Raw genomic sequence first — 24,565 nt, 5'->3', positions numbered from 1 at the left:
GAGAAAGCAGGCAAGTAAGCAGTACATTTCAGGAAAATTAATTTCAGATTTTAAAAAGCTCTGGCACTTAAAAGACTAGTTTTAATTTTATGAAGAACTCACTTTTTCAGAATCTCTCATTCCCTGACCACATAGAATGAAGGAGATATTACACTGTGCCTTAGGTTTAATAGAATGTTCCTTAAGGGAGAACAAGGGTCATGTATACAACTGTTATTCAGACCAATATAGCATTTCTTTCAGTTTTCTGTCTTCTTCACCACTGGCCTCCCGAAGAGGTCAGATTTTGCAAGCACCTGTCTGGGTCCTTTGTTCTTTTAGGATCATCTTCAGGTTGATTTTATTTTTATTCATTTCTCTGGGAATCTTTCCTTCTTTTAGGTTGAATGCAACGCTCGCCTGGACCCCATGAACACGACTCTGCTAAAGGTAACCGTAGCAGTTTTTCTGCTTGCCCCCTCCATGCCACCCATTTGCCAGTAAATCAGGCTTGCTGCCTGAAAGGAGGCCGTCTATGTTTTGAATGTAGTAGTTGCTTGTCTATTTTCCCTTCAGTGCTTTTCCTTCAAGTAGCCAGGCCATCAGGCAGGCTGAAATCTGTCGTATTGTCTGGGAGCTTCCACCGTCCCTAAGTCATGAGAGTAGATGTGCTCTATTCCAGTCAGTGCTTATGTAGAACAGCCCACGAGTCGGTAGCATCCCAATAAGTCTATTCTATTTTGGTTGTGCCTCAAACTAGATTCTCTTTATTGCTTTGGGGAATGACTAAACTCTGCTTGTATGCTTAAAAAACCTTTCCTGGTACAGTTTGCCAAAATGTTGTGTCATCTAACAAAGCCCTTCCAGGTTAATGTCAGGTTAAAGGTAAGTCGTGACCTTGAATAAGCAGCTGTTTCTCTTTCCCGTCTTTGGAAGGTCCACACTCCCTTCCCTTCCTCTAAAAACAGGTGTTATCACAGAAATCATCTCAAGTTGCTGAGCTTAGACACACATAAAACGACACAAGCAGCCCAGACATTCTCAAGGAAGCCATCATCCAGGCAGTGTTCCAGAATGAAATCACATGATTCTAGACTGTGTCGCTCAGTCACACACACACCAAAAAGCTTGCATTTCTGGAGCACCTCAGGCTTTACAAAAGACTTGCCTCAACAATGACCCTACGAGGCCAAACCCTTGTTTTACGGATGAGAGAGCCGAGGAGGCCCAGAGAAGTCAAGTGACTGGCTAGTAATGAGGGGTCATTGGATATACTGTCAGTTCTTCAAACACAGAAAAAAAAAAAACTTTCCACTTTATCAGACTGCCTCTCAGGACACTGCCACACAGAGAACTGTCACGTCCCTGAGGATGGGAACAATAATGATGACAATAGGCAGCGTGCACGTATGCGTGTGTGTGTCCGTGTGTCCGTCCTACTATGTGCGTGTGTGTCCTACTGTGTGCCAGGCACTGTGCTGAGTAGTTTACAAAGAGTTATTTAATTGATCCTCGCAGCAATCCTGGGGCATAGGTGCTGTTATTATCCCTATTTTACAGGTAGGGAAACTGAGGCAAACAGGTTAAGTAACTTGTCCAGAGTCACACAGCTATTAAGCATCTGAGGTCAGTCTTCCTGACGCTAGGCCTGGCATTCCACCACTGTGCCACTAGCTGCCTGAATCAAATTTTGTCAGTGTTTTTGCTTCTTTCCTATTGCTTGTCACAGCGTCTTGCACATGGTAGGCCCTTACATCTGTTTGTTGAATGACTGGAGCGACTTGACTCAGGCTACTCTGGTTTTAAAAAGAGAGTTTCTTCATCAGACATTAAGACCACAGTTCATAGTGGTAGTCAAGCTTGCAACCTTTGAAAGGAAACTCCTGTCCCAAGCCTGCAAGTTAGGCCCTGTGGTAAACAAGCTCGGACGATTTGGAACTGACTCTGTTAGATCCATCTCAGAGACTGTTCCTGGGAATTGTGACAAGGTGGGGAATATGCACCATTTGATTCAGCCAATCAGTAATAGAACCCTAAATGTGAACTCCCATCCCTTATTTGTTATGGGGATAGTGCAGTCATCAAATGTTGTAAGTGTGAAAAATATAAGCAGAGGCTAACATACGTATTTCTCTTTGTCTAGATGGCCGATTGTGGAGGGTTACCTCAAGTGGTTCAGGTGAGAAGGCAAAAGATTATTTGATTTTGCTTCCCACCATCCACAGAGCCGTTGGAACTAATGTCTTCTCGCTTTGTTCCCCTAGCCTGGGAAGCTGACCGAAGCCTTCAAATACTTTGTGCAGGGAATGGGCTATAGTAAGTAATACATAACTTTTGGTCTGGAAAAATGTGACATTTGTAGCCCCATGCATAGCTTGGTTCAGAGTGATGTCCACAGAGCACAGGGCACACAGCTGTAACACCCTTACATGGGTATGTTGTACCTGTGCCAAGGTAGTTAGAAGCCAAGATCCCAAATTCATTGCAAAAAATATTGATTCATGTACGAAGCATAGTGCTGGGCCCAGTGGGTGTATACAAAAATGAAAGACCCCTGGCCTTAAAGGAGCTTCCATTCTTCTGGGGAATATCACATATACACAGATAATGAAATACAGGGTAATCTGAGGAGGGAGAGAACACTAAAGGCTGGAGGGATCAGGGAAAGGCTTCATGGAGGAGGTGGCACCAATATTTCTAAACCTTTGGCTATCCAGAATTTGTTTTAAGTGCTTGAGCATGGCAATGTACAAGCTCCATTATAGAGAAAAGCCCTGGGCTAGCTCAAAGAGCTTATTTGTTCAATAGTCTCCTGGGGTGTCATTCATTATTTCAGGAAAAAAAAATCCAGTTTTGTAACTCAGTACATCTTTTTAGAGTTAGAACTGGTTCTTGGTAAGGCATCTTAGCAGTCCTCTAGTCCAGCCTTTTTATTTTGCACATGGGGAAACTGAGTCCCAAGGAGGTTAAGTGTCACTTGTTCCAGATCACATAACTAATTAGTGGTTAAGTTCACTTTCCAACTAACCACTGTGATACCATTATTAGTACTTACCTTCCATGTTACAGAAACTTCTATGTTGACCTGACTTGGGCCCTGCTTCAAGCAAAGACTTTCCCAGGAACATATCCTCTCTGCCTCTGGGAGCAACCCCATGTGGTGGTAGGGTCTCAGAAAGAACGTAGGAATGGGCATTCTCAGCACAGACTGACCAAACCTGGTTCCTCTGGGAGTTTTGACCAGGAAGGCCCAAAAGCATTTGAGACCAGCAGCGCTCAGAGCATTTGATGTGACCCAGCAGAATGCTTGGCTAGACCCTGTCTGGTCTGGAGTCATTATGTAACCAACCCCAGATCCATTTCCATGGAGTTTTGCAATAAGGTCTGGGTTTTCTTTGCCTATCCATTTTCCTGCCCCTTAGGGGACGGTAAGCCGTCAAGCCCCCTTTTCACCAACTTTTTCTTTTAATTCTGATATAAAACTTTGTGACTGTAGGGAATAGGAAAATAATTTCCTTTTCATTTGGATAAGAGAAAAAAGATCTGAGAGGCCATTTGAAAAGCATCAAGCTTGAAAGTAACCTTAATAACTAAGAACCAAAATGTCATTCTGCTTTTTAGTAAGCAGCCTAGAAGGCCTCTTGGCATTTTAAGGTAACTAACACTCCTTTTCCTATATCCCCTCCTGCTTCCAGTCCCGTATGTGCAGCTCAGCCACCTGAGCACCGAGTCAGGTACCTTCCTCCATGCCAGCCTTTGCCCTCTCCTCCCAGCAATGCTCTCCTGGCTGCCTTGGCTGCCTGCAGCATGTCAGCAGTCTTCCTGTGCAGTGAGAGCCCGATAGAACGCGGCTCATTCCATCCCAAATCACAGTCATTCTTCTGGGCCTCACCCTCCAGTGGATAGCAGAGAGGATGGGGGGGAAAGGTGACTGCAGAGAGGCCAGTGGTCCTGGCAGCAGCAGTACCAGCCACCTTCCAGCTTTTAGAAGGCCAGAGATCCTCTTCCTCTGACCCTAAGGCCATTCCCATGGCTCCCCCATCCTGGAAATGAGACCCTCCCAGAGAACATGCATTGATGGCCTGTGGTAGTAGAAATTGGAAGCCATACATCACATGGATTTTCCTGGGTCCATGGCTCCACCTCTGAAATCTCATGCCTGGAGAGTGATAGGCCCCCAAGCCTAAGGAAAATTCAAGAGTCATCTGAGGGGCGATGCTGGCTGTAGACCTGCTGTGCCAGACGTGGAAAGCTGCCGCCCGCCCTTGTTTTGGCTGTAGGGACATAGTGGTGGCAGGAGCAGGAGTGGGAGTCAGAGCTCCAACCTCTCCTTGGCATCCGTCCCTGCTCTCTCTCTTCTAGGTTAGATTGCCACTTCTGTTCTCTCAGTCCTCTTGTCTATACCCTGTACTGTTGGTGGTTGTCACACCCATCTAGACCCACGTTGTATCGGGCTTATGCTGTGTATTTGTGAAACTGACTTAGACCTGTTCATGTGTTTCTTTTCTTTGATTTAGTGTTGCATGTACCCATAGGTTTGAGTTCCTTCAAAGTGGTCCCCAAACCTTCCTACTGTTCCTTGTTTGAATGGTTCGGGAACATCTGAAAACCTAGACTCTGTGATACTGCTGCTCCCTTCAGTCCCCAGAGCTCTGGGGTGACCAGCACTGCCCCACACATCCCACCTCAGGTGGGCAGCTCAGAAGAGCGCTGGGATTTGTGTGGCTCTCTAAGGATCCTTTGGGGTACAGTCAGGACAAGCTAGTTGAGACACCAACCCAGGAAATTAGGCCATTTGTCCGTCTTTAGAAGGCTGAGTTACTCGCACACTCAATCTTTCAGTCCTCTGATTCTCTTGCAGTACCAGCAGCCAGTATGACGCGGCTTCTCCGATCACGCACCCATTCCACATCCAGCATAGGCTCTGGAGAGAGTGTCTACAGCCGGTCTCTCACCAGCACGCAGTCAGAAGGAACTCCGGGGGCTCTCGAGCCAGCCGACGTCCTGGACAGGCCACAGACCATGGAGGTGTCCTGCTAAGCAGACGAGCCTCTCCTGGACCCATCCAAGTCCTCCCCCAACTGACCAGCCCCATAATATAGCATTTCATCCAGCAAACTGGCATTTACTGTCCTCACTCATGCATGGCCTCTTGTAACCTCTTCGTTAGCCTGGATTGATGGTTCTTTTAGCCTTTCTTTTGTACATACCCAGTGACCCCTACATGGTCACCATAACATTCCAGTCTTAGCACATATGTCCACAACCTTCCCTGTGCTTTCTCAACTATTTATCAGATAAGATTCTCTGATCCCGGTTCTCTCTATGTGTGTGTGTATGTGTGTGTGCGTGCGTGCGTGTGCATAGTTCTGTGAATTTAGAATCGCTTTCTTGTTAAGCTTCTGCAAAGGAAAAAAAGGGACTTGTTTTTTCCTTTCTGTTTTCAGTGGTGTTTTCAGGGGAGAAAACACAGAACCAACTTTGTTTGGCCAGACCAATGAGTTTTCTTGTGCTATGTAGCTTTCAGTTCAGTTGGTTTGCAAGCTTCCTTGAATTCAGAGTAGTGCTGAGGAATGTAAAAGATCAAAATTAGTCTCTGTACCTCTCCTTCTTAAAGAAAAAGGGAAACCCTCTTGCACATAGAGAAAAGGGAGGCTGGCCTGGTGCTTCTGTTCAAATGAATCCACATACACTATTTATTCTACAGCCAAATAAAAAGGGAGCAAAGTATTCTCCACCAGGAGCCTATGAGCAGTGGCAGTGGTGATGCAGAGTGGAGTCGTTTTTTAAAACTGCACATATAGTTTAATTACCAGACTCTCTTTCGCTGCAGAAATATTGAAAGCAAAATGCAGAGCTCTCGCTCTACAGGGCCCAAAGAGGTGTGGAGACTCACCTGGCCCTCACCTGCTGCTGCAGGGCAGAAGGGTCTGCTGTTCAAATAACTCATTAAGAGGCACTCGTGTGGATGATGAGGGGCTCATCTCAAAAGAATACAGTCCAGCTCTTCCCAGACCAAGCAGGAAGCAGTTCTGTGGATGAAGGGAGTTCTGTAGGCACTGTCATGTTACACTAATATCACTGTGTTCAGGCAGACCTTAATGCAAGCTCCATTAAAAATGACGTTAAACACGATTGTCTGAAAGATCCTTTGCCTCCCTTTTCGTGAGAGGGAAGGTGCCTCCAAGGGGAAGTCTCCACCAGGATCTCGCACGGAGAGAGCCCTAGTGCCAGGGCGCTGGTCTGGCTTTCTCAGCAACAAACTCTTTGCCTAGTTGGCCCGGTGCTGGGGGGGGGGGGTTGGGGGGGTGCAAGGGCTCTTGGGGGTAGATGGCTTTAAACTGAAGAAATAGAAAAGAAGCCGCTCTGCTAGAGTACAACTTTTTACAGATTATTAAATAAAGCTGTATATGTCTCATTGTTACTCTGATTGCATTGCTGTTATTCCCCTCACTAAGACTAAGCGTTTAGAATCCACTCGTGAGTAGTTCGATTTGTGTGGTGGTGATGACGGGGAGGAGGAAGGAAAGGTAAATTGACTCCAAAGAGAGCCTTGTGTTTAGCGTCATTTTTTCCTAATACTCAGCAACCCCTAAAACTTACAAAAGTAAATTCCACCCCCAGGACCCCAGAGTCACAAATCTATTCCAGAGGAGCTGCTCCAGGGACACCTGCTCTGTTCAAGGCCCTGTGGCAGAGAAGGACATGAATCATGTATGGAAAACACTCGCCAGGCCTCTAAGGTGACCTATCATCTTAAAATGCATCTGGGGAGATGGCGCACACATAGAGTGTGGCACAAACCGTGCATGCTGCAGGAAGCTGAGAGAGGTCACTGTGGGCCAAGGCTTAGCTATAGAGTCAGCACACGGCCACAGACGACATCTTTTCATCACATGCCTCAAGGACTCTACATCACTGCACATACGACACGTTATCTTCAGATCTCACTGTTACCTGGTCTGCGGTGGCCGAATCAGCCCTTTCCCCTGCTTCCGCAAGGGGCAAATCCCCCAGCCCAGCCTTCTGGTGTTGAGTAGGCAGGAAGCTAAATGGTGTTCAGGGGAACATGGGTGTGGGCGAGTTATGAATGTTGTGGTCAGTGAGATCGGACAGGGTGTAGAGCACTTCTTGGGGGGAGGTGAGAAGATTTAGCCATCTTAGGAGAAATACATGCTAACAGTCACCGTCTCATTCTGTCAAGCCTAGTATAGCTACACCAGATGCCCCACCTTGACTCTAGGCCCTAAACCTGGGCAGGTTTGAGTCCATGGTGCCACCAACCACACAAAGGCCTCCCTACATAGAGGTGTGAAACTGGAGACCAGGAGAAGCCAGAAGGCACCCAGTCCTCAATGGACTGCCTTCCCAAAAAACTATGTAGAGGGAAGAAAGGAATAAGTATAAAGCACTGACTATGCGCCAGGCACTGTGCTAAGTGTTTTTTACAAATATAGAGGTAGGAGCTAGTATCCACGTTTTTATGGTTGGGGAAACTGAGGCAAATAGATTAAGTTACTTGCCCAGGGACACGGTTAGTGTTTCTGAGGCTAGATTTGAACTTGGGTCCTCCTGACTCTAACACTATCTGCCTCACTGCCTCTCTGCCTCTAGGTGAGGCTTTTGTAATTTCCAGTTAAGAATGAACCTCCATATCCATCAGCTCCCTATAATAAATCCCTTTAACTTTAAACTTGAAATCTTGATTTCTATCTACAAAGGAGAAGGGGCAGCAGGGGTATTGAAGAAAGGAATTGGTAGGATCCAGTGATGAATTAGATCCTGGACTGTTGGTGCCTTTAACTCATGCAGATATTTCAGGATAAAAGATCTAAGCAAGAAATTGCTGCAGAAAACAATTTAAGTCAGAGTTGACCTTCAAGGTTATCTTGCCCAGCCTCCTCTGCCAAGTGGATGAACCCCGTCTGCCATCCTGGTGAGTGGTCATCCAGCCTCCACTTGAACATCTCAGATGATGGTGGGTCCACTTGGTTAGCTCTGTGATAGAAGGTTTTTCCTGATACAGGATTATGCTTTTCTTCAATTTCCACCCATTGGCCCTAGTTCTCTCTGCCTCTGTCACATATCCCTGAAAAGTACCAAATTCTTGAAGCATTTTAATGTTAATAGTGTGTTGTCATTTCAGCCTTGTCTGACTTTTTATGGCCCCATTTGGGGTTTTCTTGGCAAAGATACTGGACTGGTTTGCCATTTTCTTCTTCAGCTCATTTTACAGATGACGAAACTGAGGCAAACAGGGTAAAGTGACTTGCCTAGATAGTAAATGTCTGAGGCTGGATTTGAACTCAGGTCTCCTGACGCCAGGCACAACCTTCTATCCATGCTGCCCAACGATAATAACAACTAGCATCTATGTGGTGTTTTAAGATTTGCACATAGCTTTATATGCTGTTATCTCTTTTGCTCCTTACAACAGCTCTTGCATAGAGGTTAGGTAACTTGCCCAGAATCCTACAACTAGTAATAGGTCTGGGACAGGATCTGAACCCAGGTCTTTCTGACTCCAAGGATATCTCTCCACTATACCACCTAGTATTCAGTAATAGTATATAGTGTGTGGACAGGAACAAAAGAATTATTTTTGTTAAGATATAAAAAGGCTTGTATTTATTTTTAACCAAAATTAAAACCTTGTACCCCAATTCTTCCAATTGTGTTTTTGTCCTTTAGGCAATGTTGCTTCCTAGCTTAGCTCTGTGCTGCCTAAATGAGACCATTCCACATAATGAGATGTGTTGCTTTGGGCTTGGGCTCACGACAAGGGCGATACTTTCTCCTCCAGCACAGGAACTTGTTGGTGCTTCTTAGGCTGTGTGCTGTCGTCAGAGGAAACCAGTGGTTCTGAGAACCACCTAGTTTTCAATGTCAGCCAAAGGCTCAAAGAAACCCTCCACCATCTGCTACACATCTTGAAAGGAGAGCTTTAGGGGCTTACATAGGTTCTGGGGCTCCCAGCCCAGAAGCACCAAGCTTAAAAGGTCTTCACAGACTCAGATCGACAAGAAACCATCTGGACTGATGCTCACAAGCCAAGACACAGGGGCTGCCACAAGCTATCCCAATGTGGGGCCATCCTTAGACATGCCCCGGTGGAGTAGCAAAATCTGAAGACCCAGTGTAGGGACCCTGAAGGTCTGCCCAGCCCTGTAAGAGGAACGGGTCCATCCACACCCTACAGCACCTTAAGATCTTCTCAACAGTCAATGACAATGAAATCCTGGTAAGTGCATTTGGTTTGGATTATCAAGTGAAAATGAGTAGGTGGGGTGGAGGGTTAGGGGGAGAAGTACTGATTCCCTAGCATGGTCACATTTGGTTTAGGTGATGGTATCTAGTTTCCTTTGGGGGTCTTGGGATGTGGTAATAAAGGGAAACCAGAATAGAAGGAGGACATCACAGTCTCCAGACTTCAACAGATGGACTGATCCGTGAGCCACTGCCATCGGAGACACCAGAGAGGTGTATGATGGAGGTCCCTGAATCAAGCTCTCGTGTGTCTCAAGGATTATGGTCTAGTATAGCAATTCCCATGATGCTCATTAATTGCCTTTTGTCACAACAACAAACATTTGTGGAATGCCTGCTGTGTGTAAGGTACTTTTTGCATGCTGGAGGAAGCACAAAGTTTCAATAAGATTGGGTCCCTGTCCTCATGGAACTTATAGTCTAGTAGGAGCTAAGATAATAATAATATACAAAATTACACAAGTGCACCTGAGATTTGCAAAATAACACACAATAAGATCCATGGGGAAATCATCACTGGAGGATCAGGGACGGTTTCCTGAAGGAGGTGGTGTTTAAATTTGACCTCAGAAGATGGGTTGAAATTCGGCTGAAGAAGTAGATACATAGGGATCGCATACCAGACACAGGGCTTGCATGGGCAAAGGCTCAGATGGCCTGATTAGGAATTAGTCGTCCATTTGTGCTGAAACAGAGAGTAATATGACTAGAATGGAAGCATAACCCTAGATTGTGGGGGGGGGGGGCGCGGTCTTTGCCAGTTACAGAAATGTGAAACTTGCTGATAAAATTAATTGTAAGGCCACAGACCATGTGAAGGCACTGAAGATTTCTGAGCCTCATGAGGAGTGACATGAACAGACCTATGCATAAGAAAGGTTATTCTAGCAACATTAGCAAACATGGGATAAAGAGAGAAGAGGAGAAAAGTTAGTCTAGGGTCTATTGAATAATCATTCTGAGGCATCAGTGGGATTGGAAGGTATGAATTCAAAATATGGAATCAACTGGATTTGGTAACTAGATTCGATTCAATTACATCATGTACTTATTAAGCACCTACTGTGTGCCAGGCACTGTACCAGGTAGTAGGGCTACAAAGACAAAAGCCAACCAGTCCCTGTCCTTAGAAAGTCTGTTTGTAACAACACATACACAAGTCAAAATGAAATATATACAACATAGTCGTGGGTTTTGTTTGGTTTGGCTTGGGGTTTTTTGAAGAGACAAGTATGCTAACTGCTACGAGGATAAGGAAAGGAGGTGGCCCTTAAGCTTAAAGGAACCTTAGAATTGCAAGAGCCGGGTGAGAAGGGTGAGCATTCCAGGCATGGGAAACAGCCCGTGCAAAGCCTTAGAGACAGAAGATGCAGGATTGTGTACAGGGAGCTTAGCATCCAGGATAGTCGAGTCCTAGTGTGGCTGGAGTATAGATTAGGGGAAGGTTGGGAAGTGGTGTATAATCACCCTAGAAAGATAGGTTGAGGTTAGATTGGGAAAGGCTTCAACTGCTGAAGAGGCAATAGGGAGCCACTGAAGGGAATCTTCTTGAGCGAAGGAGTGACCTGGTCAGACTTGTATTTCAAGAATGTCGTTTTTGGATGGTTTAAGAAGAGGAGATAAGGAGTCTGGTTTTGAATATATCAAGCTTGAGATGCCTACGGGATATTCACATGCAGATGTCTGTCCACCTGGCAGTGGGTGATGTGGCCCTGAAGTTCAGGAGGGAGATGAGGGCTGAATATGTAGATTTGGAAGCATCTACCTAGAAATTACAGTTGAATCCATAAGAACCAAAATCATCAAGAGAAAGAATAGGGAAGTTAAGAGGACCCAGGAAGAGACCTTTGGGAGACACGTCTTGGAGCTGGGAAATGAATGATAAGGAGACTGGGAAGATTTCAAGAGACTAGGAGGAGAACCAGGAGAAAACAATGTCAGGAAAACTCAGGAAGGGTATTCAGAGAGTTGGGAGGGGTGTTCCAATAGAGTCAGATACTTGAGAGGCAGTATGGCAGAATGGTTACAACACTGGATTGGCTGTCAGGTAGACGTGTGTTCTAATCCCTGCCTCAGACATTTGGTAGCTGTGTAACGCTGGACAGGCGTCCCTTAACTATTCAGCCTCAGCTTCCTCATCTGTAAAATGGACATAATGGGTTAACATACACAAAGCAATTCACAAACCTTAAAGTGCTATTTAAAAAATGTTGGCTACTGTCATTACTAAATGTCCCAAAGAGGTCTAGAAGGATGAGGCCTGAAGAAACTACCCATTTGATCTTGGGGAAGTCACTTCACCCCCTGCAGGCCTCAGTTCCTCATCCATAAACCGGGATTGAAAGCAGTGTGGTGCAATGGATAGACTTGAAGTCAAGAAAACTTGGGTTCAAATCCCACCACTTAGTAACTGTGCAACCATGAGTAAATCACAACCTCTGAGCCTAGGTTTCCTCATCTGTAAAATGGGAGGAACAGACTAGGTGACCTCTAGGGTCCTTTCCAGCTGTAAGTTTTATGATCATAGCCACTGGATTTTTCAATAAAGAGATTATTGGTGGAGTTAGGTAATCAGACTATTTCTTATTGCAGATGATATGATGATATACATGGAAAATCCTAAAGACACAACTAAAAAGTTAATTGAAATAATTAATAATTTCAGCTAAGTAGCAGGATATAAATAAATCACATAAATCATCAGCATTCCTATATATAACCAACAGGACCCTGCAGGAAGAAATACCAAGAGATACCCCATTTAAAATAATTCTAGACAGTATAAAATACCTGGGAATACACCTACCAAAAGAAACCCAGGATCTATATGAACAAAACCATAAAAAACTTTGTACACAAACATAATCAGATTTAAACAAATGGAGAAATATTAATTGTTCAAGGGTAGGCAGGGCCAACATACTAAAAATGACAATTTTGCCAAAATTAGTCTATATATTCAATACATCCCAATTAAATGACAAAAAAAAATTATTTTACAGAGCTAGGAAAAATAACAAAATTCATTTGGAAGAACAAAAGGTCAAGAATATCAAAGGAACTAATGGAAAAATGTAAATAAAGGACGTTTAGCAGTACCAGATCTTAAACTATATTATAAGGCAGTGATTATCAAAACTATCTGGTACTGACTAAGAAATAGAAAGGTAGATCCATAGAACAGAGTAGACATACGATCTATAGCAACAAACAAATAGAGTTATCTAGTGTTTGGCAAGTGTAAAGACCTAAGTTTTGAGGATGAGAATGCATTAGTCAGTTAAAAAAAATTATTGGGAAAGCTGGAAAGCAGTCTAGCAGAAATTGGGCATAAACCAATGTCTTATACCATTTACCAAGATAAGGTCAAAATGGATGGATACATGACCGAGATATAAAAGGAGATATTACAAGAAGATTTGAAAAACATGGAATATATTACCTATCAGACTTATGGATAGGTGAACAATTTATGAACAAATAAGATAGAGAATGTTGTGAGATATAAATGGATAATTTTGACTACATTAAGTTAGAAAGGTTTTGTACAATGTAGCCAAGATCAAAAGGAAAGCAGAAAACTGGGGGAAAAATTTTATAGATAGTTCCTCAGATAAAGGTTTCATATCTCAAATTTAAAAGAACTTTGTCAAATCTATAAGAATGCAAGTCATTCCCCAAGTGATAAGTGGTCAAAGGATATGAACAGGCCGTTCCCCCAATGAAGAAATCAAAACAATTTATAGTCATATGAAAAAATGCTCTAAATCATTATTAATTAGAGAAATGCAAATTAAAACAACTTTGAGATAACATATTAACACCTATCAGATTAGCTAAAATGATGGAATGGGAAAATAGAGGCGAGGTTGTGGAAAAATTGGGACCTTAATTCATTGTTGGTGGATCTGTGAGCTGATCCAAGCATTTTGGAGAGAGATTTGGAGTTATGCCCAAAGAGTTATTAAGCTGCCTATACCTTTTGACCCAGCAGTACCATTATTTAGGTCTGCTTCCCAAGAGGATCAGGGAAAATGGAAAAGAACCTCCATGTTCTAAAATATTTATAGCAGCTTTCTTTGTGGTGGCAAAGAACTGGAAATTGCCGGGATGCCCATCAATTGGCGAACAGCTGAACAGGTTGTAGTATATGTTCATGATGGAATATTACTCTGCTATGAGAAACAATGAGCTCAAAGATTTTAGAAAAGCATGGAGAGACCCCATGAAATAATGGAGAGTGAAATGAGCAGAACCAAGAGACCATTGTATACAGTAACAGCATTATTATTTTAAGAACAACTTTGAGCAACCAACTCAATCTGACTATTATAAACACCCAATTTAACCTCGAAGATCCTACGAAGGAAGATGCTATTTGAATCCAGAAAGAAATAGTGCTGCAATATAGGAAATGGTGAGTTGTTTGATTTAGAAGAACATGGAAAGACTTGGACTTATGAAGGAAGATGCTATTCACCTTCAGAGAAACAGATGATAGGAGGAAGTAAGCATAGTGCGGTCTTACTTATATGTGTGTGAGACCCAGCAAATCGTGGAGCCTTGGAGAGAAGTAACGAAGTCAGAAGGAAGAGAAGTTTCAAGGGGAGAAGACGAGCTCCATTTTGGATTTCTTGAGTTTGGCAGTGAAAGGCCCAGCTTGGTTCTCTGGAAAGTGTATGAAGGGAAGGCTGTGGAGAAGAAGGTATGTGGAGTCAGAGGATTCACATTCAAATTCCAGCTCCCACGTGACCCTGAACAAGTACAGTGATCCCTTTCCCATCATGGGGGTTAGGAGAACAGCACCCCCGTGATCTGGAAAATCCACATGAAAGTTTTTGGCCCTCCTTTCATACCAGAGAAGTCTGATTTTTGTTCTTTTTTCTTTTATGGGGTGTTTACAGTACCTTACTGTAAAATTTGGGTTAAATATTTGGTCATAGGCTCCGACTGACCTTTGAGTTGTCTGCAGCTTCCTCAAAACTCCCCCAAAATTCCCACTTAATTTTGCTGACCCGCAATATACTGAAACTGAAATGGGGAGAGTCTCAACATGGAAGGGATAACTGTAGTCACTTTATTTTTCTGTGTTCATCTATAAAATGAGAGAGCTGAACAAATGGCCTCTTTAGGGCCCTCCTGTCTCAAAATCTATCATCCTAGAACCTGAGATATGCAGGTGGAGACAGGAGTACATCAAATACTCCTGACCCTCCTTTAAAAGTCTTCACTTTGAAAAGGTGGTTTGATAATATCCCTGTCTCTGATAGGACTAGAGGCAGCTCAGCCTGGCAGCAGAAATGGTTGATCACATCTTGTGCATCCTGCAGAAAGAATGAATTACTTCTCCCTCCTAAGATAATGGTCAGCTAGATGGTACAGTGGATAGGGCACTGGGCCTGGAGTCATGAGTTCAAATATGACCTCAGATGCTTACTAGCTGTGTCACCCTGGGAGAGTCACTTAACCCTGTTTGTCTCAGTTTCCTCATGTGTAAAATGAGCTGGAGAAGAAAACGGCAAACCACTCCAGTATCTTTGTCAAGAAAACCCCAAATGGGGTTTCAGATATAACTGAAACAACCGAACAACTACAATCCCCACCTAAGATAGCAAAGTGTTTTACTCTCTATGAGTCTGAGCTCAGCTGTTTTTTAAATCATCTACACATAACACAATGAAACACAAAACCCTGCAAACAAGGTATCAGTGTGGATAGCAGAAAGCAAACTGTAATAAAATGAGTTCTAAAGATACTCCACTCCTCCACACTGTAAAAGGCTAGAGTTTGGGGTTGGATTGAGGGCACGATTGGGGAGTAAGGAAAAGGGAAAGAGAGAAGAAGGATCAAGAATTTATTAAACACCTACGATGTGCCAAACACTGTGCTAAGCCCTTCACAACTAGGATCCCATTTGGAGGAAACTGATCTGTAAGGTCCTTTCCAGCCCTCAAGTTATGTGAGTTTTGAATCTTGCTGTTTTGTTAGCCCAGTCACTAGGCTTTTCTGTGCCCCAATTTCATGGAAAGGTCATATAGGTAGTAACGAAGATTGGGCTGGAACATCAAGTACTCTCCAAGCCTTCAATCCAGCGCTGATACAGTTATGGTGGCTTGTACTTCAAGGTTGCCTCTTCCCCTATGGATCAAACTTTCTTTCTTAAAAACAAATTGTTGCTGATGTTTTCTTGGTTTTTTGCATCACCATAATTTGCCCCAGTATTTCCCCTCCCCCTCCCCGACTGCCATCCCATACAACAATTTTTTTAAGAAGAAGAAGAAGAGAAGGGAAATTAGCATAACTGATTGATCAACCATTTTAAGTGCTACAAATTGCCTCCCAAATATGCTTGGTTTGAGGGGAAGGGAGTAGGCAGTCTTCAGGGAGGCCAAGGACCTCAAGGCCACATGTGGTCCTCTAGGTCCTCATGTGTGGCCTGTTGACTGAGTCCAAGTTGTACAGAACAAATCCTTTTATTAAGGGGATTTGTTCTGTGAAGTTTGGACAGTCAAAGGGCCGCACTTGAGGACATAGATGGCCACATGTGGCCGTGAGGCTGCAGGTGCCCCACCTCTGGCCCTAGAGAACATTTAGGTTAAGGGTTCTTAGCCTTTTCTGAGGTGGTCTGGCGAAGCCTTTGGAGTCCTCAGAATAACTTTTTTTTTAAATCATCACTGATGTAGAGTGCATTGTATACCACTGGCTTTTTATTAACACTCAGTATCTACATCCCATGCAATAGAGAGGGCAACGATAAAATGGTGGCCCTAAAGACTGTGGCAGAAAATGATCCATAAGCTCAGTCTTATTTTTTGTTGTTGTTGCTGTCCAGAATAATAATTCTTCTTGAGCCTCCCAAAATTAGAAGCTAAATAAAGCTATTTAAGTTTCCTTTAAAAAAAATGCGTAGCTGAAAAGAACGCTAAATTTCAGTCATCAGTTAGTGAAAATAAAGATGAAATTTTTTCCACTTCTAAGTTTAAAATCTCCCCTTGAAATCCACTCTGGTAAAGAACTCTGATCCAGGCTAATGATTCTATTTTACAGAAGAGGAAACTGAGACCCAAAGAGAGAAATCACTTGCCCAAGATCACACGATGTTGCTGACAGACCTGGGTCAAGAACTCAATCCAGCCCCATCTTCTTTCCCAGAGACCTCAGGCTTCACTCCAGATACCAAAAACTTCCAATCACCTCTGATCTCCATGAAGAGCTCCCTATGCTTCACAGCTTTCTCTCCATCACAGCCTATTTAGCCATTAACCAATCCTTCTCAGCTAACCTAAAAGACTGTCCCTGCACTTACCAGACAGATGACTAAAATCTAAGATGAAATTCAATAGGGTTCAATGCAAAGTCTTGCATTTGGGTTAAAAAAAATACGTATCAATTGCAAAAGTACAGGAATCAGGGAGGGGGATGGGTAGGAAGAGATGTGGCCAGATCAGAGCGATGGGGGAAAAATACCTTGAGGCTGAGGTTTTAGTGGACTGGAAACTATGAGTCAATGCAATAAATTGGAAGCCAAAAAAAAGAAAAAGTTAACTTCATTTTACACCACAGGAGTTCCCCACCTGGGGAACATATATCCCCAAAGGGTACAAGAATCTTTTCAGGGGGGGCATGGAAAATATTGAGTAAATAAGTATATTGTTGTGGTTCAGTAGTTTTGCAGTTGTGTCCAAACTTTGGGGTTTTCATGGCAGAGATACTGGAGTGGTTTGCCATTTCCTTCTCCAGCTCATTTTACAGATGAGGAAACTGAGGCAAACTGACTTGCCCAGCGTCACACAGCTAGTAAGTGTCTGAGGCCAGATTTGAACTCAGGAAGATGAGTCTTCCTGACTCCAGGGCCAGCATTCTATCCACTGGGTCCACCTAGCTGCCCCACCTAGCTATCCTAGTGAAATATTCCAAAAGTAGTAATGTTAGTAAAAAAAAATATGGGCCCAAGAAAGTTTTCTTTATGAAAAATAAATGTTTTCTTTCTTACAAATAGTAAGTTCTAGAAGTTGTTTCCTTTAATATGGGGTAAAAGATTACTAAATGCCAAGAGATATGGGGACCAAACAAAAAAACCCAGTGGAACCCCTGCTGTACACCATTAAGTATCCCTATGCAGATAATTCCAAGATTGCTATATCCAGGCCTAGCTCTCTCCTGAGCCCTAGTTCTGCAAGATGCCTGTTGGATATGGATGTACCAAAACAGAGCTAATTCTCCTCCCACCCCACCCCCAAACCTTCCCCTTTGCCCAACTTCTCTATTACTATTGAGAGCCCCACTATCATCCCAATCACCCAGTCTTGAAATCAACTCTTCTCTCCCACCCACATATCCAATCATGTCATTTCTACCGTAATCCCATTTCTCTCATTTGTTCCCTTCTGGACCTTCACACAGCCACAGCACCGTGCAGCCCCTCATCACCTCCGGCCTGGACCACTGCAATAGCCTCCTAACTGGTTCCCTTATCCAAGCCTCTCTTCACCCCAATCCATCCTCCACACAGCTGCCAAAGGACGTGCCTCTGCTCAGTAATCTCCTGTGGCTCCCCAGTACTTCCAGAACCAAATACAATCTTCTGTTTGACATTCAAGGCTCTCTCCTTTATGCTTTTCCAGTGTTCTTACATTTTACTTCCCTCCACAGACTCCATGATCTAGGTGCACTGGTCTCTTTGCCATCCTCATCTCTAGGTTCTCCACCTTTGTACTAGAATGCTCTTCCTCTCCACTCTTACCTCTGACCTCCTACAAGACTAAGCTCTGACTCCACCACCCACAGGGACCTTTCTGGTCCCCTCATTTGAGCCTTCCCTTCTAAAGTTACCTTGCTCATCTCTCTATGTATCTCAGAGTACATGTCTCCTCCGTTCAGATAGCAGCTCCTAGAAACCAAGGTCTGTTTGTCTTTCTACCTTTCTTTATTTTCCCAGAACTTAACTGACTGCTTAGCAAACAGTAATTGTTTAATAAATGCTCACTGGCTAGTTGATTGATACTCAGCAAACATTTATTCAATAGACATTTATTGAACACCTGCTGCATTCCTAGAGCACTGTTTGGGCAGAGTATCAGACAGGGTTCCAAAGTTTAGTATGAGAATAAGACACCAGCAAAGATTGCTACAATATACTATTTTACAAGATAATTGCATACTAGAAGTACAAAGTGCTTTGTGAGCTCCAAAGAAGAAGGAAATTACTGAAAGTGAGGAATGAAGGAAGGCTTCAAAGAGAAGGTAGAATTTGAGTTGGTTTGGGGGGATGGGTAGGAATTCAACAGGCAAATGGGAAGGGAAGGGAATTCTAGGCATTTCTAATATAGGTAGGAAAACACAAGGTATTTTCAGGAGACATAGAGGAAGGAAGACCTGAGTTCAATCTACCCTCAGACACCTACTACCTGGGCAAGTCACTTCACCCCGTTGGCCTCAGTTTCCTCATCTGTAAAATGAGCTGGAGAAGGAAATGGCAAACTGCTCCAGTGTCTTTGCCAAGAAAACCCCGTATGGGGTCACGAAGAGTCAGACAGGAATGAAACAATTGAACAACAGTAGAAAAAAGAGAAGTCCAGTTTGGTTGGAGTACAAAGCCAAGGTGAGGAATAATGCAAGAAGGCTGAAAATCAATCAACAAACACTTCTTAAGCAGCTGCCTACCAAGTGCCGGGTGCCGGGGGTACAACAGCAAAACTGAAACACAATCTCTGTCCTGAAGAAGGTTGCTTCCTTCTAGGGTGGAGACCAGAGCGAGGAAGGTGATCGTCCCATCCTCCTCTGCCCTCGTCAGACCTCGTCTAGAGTATCTTCCCTTTCAAGGTCTCATTGTAGAAATGGCAGAGACCAGCCAGATTGTGCTGAAGAGTACAATCAAGAGAGTGAAGGGACTGAGAGTACGCCATATAGGAGGAGGAGTGCCAAAAGTTGAGATATATTTAGTGTGGAGAGAAAGGTCTTAGGGAGACATGATCCTTGTTTCCAAATATCAGAAGAGCTATGGGGAGGATGAGGCAGAAGCCACTCTTCCTCCTGGTAGTGCCTCACCTCTACAAGTCAAATGACTCCCAAGCTTACATAGGTAGTGGTTGACTGAGGTAAAATTTGAACCCAGGTCTTCTGACCTCAATTGCAGCGTTCTTTCCACTGTATCACACTGCTCTGGCACAAAAACAGCAAAATAATCTCCTCAGGGACTGGGGCTGGAGAGTTGGGGGAGAAAAGGATCAAACCAGGCCAATTTTGGAGCTGTGATGTTCATGGTCCAAGTTTCTCTTCCAGATTCCTTCTCATGGCATGTTTCAGAGCCATCTGCCAAGGTACCATGGGAAGCTTGCCCAGCAGGAGGAGAAGAAGCCTGCACGTTCCTGGGCTCTCTGCCAGTGGCCAGGAACCTGGGCTTTTTCAGGAAGGTAAAATGTAGTCTTGCTTAGGCATCTCCTACCCAGCTCGTCCTTAGTTAGTCGGGCTTTGGAAGGTATGGATCTATAGGAAATCTCCAAACTTCATTTTACCCAGTAATTCCCAACAAATGTCCCAGCCTTATCAGGATTCAATCAATAAATCTATTAATAAGGGGGCAGCTAGGTGGTGCTGTGCATAGAGCAACCAGCCCTGGAGTCAGGAGGACCTGAGTTCAAATATGAATTCAGACACTTACTAGCTGTGTGACCCTTGGCAAGTCATTGAAACCCGACTGCCTCCAAAGTAAATAAATAAATAAATTTATCAATAAGCATCTTTGCCACTTACTAACATCAGTTTGACCTTAGACGAATAATTTAGCTTCTCTGGCCTCAGTTTCCTCATTAGTAAAATGAAAAAGTTGGCCTCATTTCCTTCTGAGGCCCCATCCAACTCTAAATTAATGATTCCATGTGCCAGGCATTATGTTAAGTACTGGGGATACAAAGACAAATCTAAACAATTCCTTCCCCCCAGAGCCTTACATTTTATCAAATCTTATAGAGCCTCATATGGGTAGGTTATCTCAGTGATTTCTTACACTCCGGTTGTCGGGAGTTTTTTTGTAAATTTTTTTATTTTAAAAATTACAAAATGAGAAAAGAAAAAAATACAGGGGCAGCTAGGTGGTGCAGTGAGTAGTGCACCAGCCCTGGAGTCAGGAGGACCTGAATTCAAATGCGGCCTCAGACACTTGACACACTTACTAGCTGTGTGACCTTGGGCAAGTCACTTAACCCTAATTGCCCTGCCTTCTCCCAACCAAAAAAAAAAAGAAAAAAGAAAAAAAATAGATTTCCAAGTATACAACAGACCATAAGAGAGGATGCAATATAAAACAATAAATTTCCATTTCAAGAAAACCTATATAACAAATACTACACATTGTTTTCAAAGCTACTCAGCTTTTCTTTGCTTCTTTATGCGTTTCTTTTGTTCTCTGCTGTGCACTTTTTACTTTATTCCCCCCATCCTAAAGAAAGCTACAATTAAGCATAGATATATGTACATAGATATCTAAAAACATACACATATATGCACATATACACTCATATTCATATATGTAAGACCACACTATGCTTATTTCCTCCCATCATCTGTTTCTCGGAAGGTGGATAGCATCTTCCTTCATAGGTCCACATCTTTCCATGGTTTTCTAAGTTAACCAGCTCATCATTTCCTACACTACAGCAACATTCCAGCCCAATCACATCCTATCTGAGAGATTGTCTAGGAAAGTGTTTTCCCCCAACTTTCTGCATTCTGTTCCTGGTTACATAGGTCTTATTTATACAAGAAATTTTTGATTTAAAATCATCCTTTTTACCACTTCAACAATGCTCTTGCCTTATAACATAGTTTAAGGTCTGATACTGATGAATCTTCTTCTTTTACATCTTTTTCCTCTGATTTCTCTGAAGTTCCTGACCTTTTGTTCTTCTAAATGAACTTTGTTATTATTTTTTTCTAACTCGGTAAAATAATTTTTAGCAATTTAAATGCGATGATATTGAATAAATAGATTAGTTCGGTAAAATTGTCATTTTTAAAATTATGTTGGCTTTACCTACCCATGAATAATAAATATTACTTCAATGGTTTGAGTTTTTGTACAAAAAGTATTTTACGTTTATGTTCATTCATATAGTTCCTGTGTCTGTTTTTGCAGGTATATGTTCAGATATTTTATACTGTCTAGGTATTTTAAATGGACTAAAACAACATTGAATAATATTGCTGACACATGGTGTAGTTACCCTATTTTCACTTCTGATTAAATCTATTTTAACTTTAACTTTGTCTGAAATCATGATTGCTATTCCTGCTTTTTTTTTTACATACTAAATTCTATTTCTGCCCTTTATTTTATCTTTGTGTGGATCTCATTTTTATAATGTTTCCTGAAAGCAACATATTGTTAAATTCTAATTTTAAATCTGCTATCCATTTCCATTTTTATGGGTAAATTTGTCCCATTCATATTCTAAGCTACAATTACTTGTGTATTTTTCTCCTTCCTATTTTTCCTCACATCCTTCTCACCCTATTCCTATCCCTCCTCACTCCTCCACTTTACTTCTACCTGCTACCTTGCCCTTCTATTCCTTAACCTATTCACCCTCTCCAAGAATCCCTCCCTTATTCTCTCCCTCACCCTATCCCTTTGTCTTATTATTTCTTTTTGAATTTAAAAGACTTTTATATCCTTCTAGGTATGTATGTTGTTCCTTCTTTAAGCCATTCCCAATGAGAATAAGTTTCCAGCACTATCAGCCCTGCCCCAGCTTCTTCTGCATCAATTTTTCCTTTTATGCCTCATTTGTATGAGATAATTACAGCTTTTTATCTCTCCCTACACAGTTTTATTTTTTTAGAATCACCCCATCATACTCAGCTCAGCCCAAGTCTTTTTTTCAAACTACCCAAATAATGATGAAAATCATAAGAATACTGCTAATATTTTCACATATACGAAGTAAACAATTTGCCCTTATTGATTCCCCCGTAATTAGTCTTTAATGTTTACCTTGTATTCCTCCTAGATGTTACATGTTCAATTTTCCGTTAAGTTCGGGGGCTTTTGTCACAAATACTTTGGTTTTTAACTCTGAGATTCAACTGGTCCCCTGGGTTCAGGCTACCCAAGGCATCATTGGTCTGTGGGCTGTAGCTTCTAGAGCAGAACTGTCAAACACATAACCTGTGGGCCGTGTGTGGGCCACAACAATCCCAAGTGCAGACCAAACCAGGTTAAAATTTTAGCCAACCTAATAGATCATATCTCAAATTTTGCATTTCTCTAATGATCAATGATTTGGATCATTTTTTTATATGACTATATATAGCTTTGATTTTTTTTATCCAGAAATTCCCTGTTCACATCCTTTGACCATTTATCAACTGGGGAATAACTTGTATTCTTACAGATTTGACAAAGTTCTTTATATATTTGAGATATGAGACTTTTATCTGAGAAACTGTCTATAAAAATTTTTCCTAATTTTCTGCTTTCCTTCTCATCTTGGCTTGATTTTAATTGTACAAAAACTGTTTAATGTGATTGAAATTATCCATTTTATGACCCACAATGCTCTCTTGTTTATTCAAAAATTGTTTGCCCATCAATGAGTCTGATAGGTAGCCATTTTAGTATGTTTTTGTAGTAATGTATATATACATACATATACATATACACACCTGTACACAAACATAGGTGGTTTTTCTAACTCAGAAGTGTCAAACATAAGATGGCACTCCCAAGTTAGCTAAACAAAATTAAAATGCAATTTGGAAATATTTAACAAAATAAATAAAAATACAATAGAACATAGACCATATGAATATGTGGTTTTCTAAGCCAATATGTGGCCTGCAAGCATCCTTATATACCAGTCATACAACCTCATGCGCCCTTCCTGTTTCTATTTGAGTTTGACACCACTGTCCTGGAGGGCAAACCTTGCAGTTATAGCGAACCCAATTCTATAACACAGAGACGGATTTAACCTCCTCCCAAACTTCTGGAGGTCCGAGCTCTGGGACCCTTGTTCCTGAGGAGTACAATGTTAGCCCCCTGAGAACAGAGATGGCTTCATTTTTTGTTTTTGTATCCCTAGGGCCTAGCACTAGATGCCTGAAGTGTGGTAGGACTTAACAAATGCTCCTCAGTTAATAGATTGGTTGAAGTAGCCCAGAGTGAGGGGGTAAAAAAAAGGAGAAATAGTTCTTCCCAAATACTTTGGGTCACTACCCTCTAGATAAGAGAGAGAAGGCTGTCTCACTGCACCGGAAATCAGTCTCCCCACGGCAAATTATTATCTGACACAACGATTCTGGGAGATGAGTGCTATCATTATCCTTACTTCATAGATGAAGAAACTGAGGCAAAGAGAAGTTATTTACCCAGGGTTATACAACAAATAAGTCTGAAGTTGGATTTGAACTGAGGTCTTTCTGACTCCAGGCTCTATCCAGACTCTATCCATAAATTACTATTTTATTGTTATTATTAATGATAATAATAATAAAGATGACTTTTATATAACACTTCAGGGATGGGGATAGGGATAAGGACTTGACCTGTAATTTCATCAGAGTATGGAGCTCCCAACAAAGAAATTCCCTCTACTAATGCAGGTTGGTAAGGAATGATGTAACCATAGCAACCCCACCACCAATACTGGCACCAAAAAAAAAAAAACAAACACCAAAAAATCCATCCTACCACACAGGCCCAGGATCTTTCCCCTACCCATAAAATCTCAGTCTGAAAGAACTTCTCAGGTGAGTCTCGCTTCACCAATCGAGGGCTCATCAGGCTCAGCTCGGAGGAAGCAGTGCTAAGCGGGAGTCACTGGCAGCATCTCTTGTAGGTCATAGGCGGCGTATGAAGTCACCGGCCTGGGGGACTTCAGTTAGAATGAGGCATAAGGCAGCCAGGCATTATGGGGGCTGGAGTAAGAGGGAAGGGCAGAATCGGAGCTGGGAGGAGGCTCAAAAGGTATCTGGTCTAACCATTGCGTGAAGAAACATCCTTTTGGAGAGGCAGCATCACAGAAAGTGTCCTAGGCTTAGAAGGGGAAAACCTGGGTTCAAATCCTCCCCTGCTAAATTTGTGAGCCTAGACAAGTCATTTAATATCCCCTCCCCGAGCCTTGATTTCCTCATCTGTAATATATCTAGAGTACCTTCTTCATAGGTTATTGTGAGGATCAGATGACCTGTGTAAAGTGCTTCTCTTCCCCACCCGCACATCCCCCTCCATTACTTTTGCAAACATTAAGGTGCTGTACAGGAAGCCTGGTTCATATCCTGGCTCTGCCATTTAATACTTGTTATCTTGAGCAGGTGAGCT

At 42.6% G+C, this 24,565-nt stretch overlaps 2 protein-coding genes across 5 annotated transcripts in view; both read left to right on the top strand.

Moving 5' to 3' along the window:
• NDRG3 (NDRG family member 3) overlaps positions 1 to 6,403 on the top strand; it is a 74,374-nt gene extending 67,971 nt beyond the window's left edge. For 2 of the 4 annotated variants that reach the window (XM_036750948.1, XM_036750947.1), the window contains 4 exons: positions 382 to 429; positions 2,123 to 2,158; positions 2,244 to 2,295; positions 4,841 to 6,403. In XM_036750948.1, coding sequence (XP_036606843.1) covers positions 382 to 429; positions 2,123 to 2,158; positions 2,244 to 2,295; positions 4,841 to 5,019 — 315 coding nt within the window. In that variant the 3' untranslated portion in view covers positions 5,020 to 6,403. Of the gene's footprint in view, positions 1 to 381; positions 430 to 2,122; positions 2,159 to 2,243; positions 2,296 to 3,674; positions 3,714 to 4,840 lie in introns of all 4 variants that reach the window. The other 2 variants (XM_036750945.1, XM_036750946.1) reach the window with 2 other exon arrangements.
• Positions 6,404 to 8,895: 2,492 nt separating this feature from the next.
• The window catches only part of SLA2 (Src like adaptor 2), a 40,287-nt gene continuing 24,617 nt past the window's right edge, over positions 8,896 to 24,565 (top strand). The window contains exons 1-2 of the mRNA XM_036751393.1: positions 8,896 to 9,220; positions 19,528 to 19,658. Coding sequence (XP_036607288.1) covers positions 19,538 to 19,658 — 121 coding nt within the window. The 5' untranslated portion in view covers positions 8,896 to 9,220; positions 19,528 to 19,537. The remainder of the gene's footprint in view (positions 9,221 to 19,527; positions 19,659 to 24,565) is intronic.

Source organism: Trichosurus vulpecula, chromosome 3, assembly GCF_011100635.1.
Source record: "Trichosurus vulpecula isolate mTriVul1 chromosome 3, mTriVul1.pri, whole genome shotgun sequence".
In the NCBI taxonomy this organism is placed as follows: Eukaryota; Metazoa; Chordata; class Mammalia; order Diprotodontia; family Phalangeridae; genus Trichosurus; species Trichosurus vulpecula.
The sequence above is the reverse complement of the archived record's forward strand: the minus strand, read 5'-3'. Positions and strand labels throughout refer to the sequence as shown.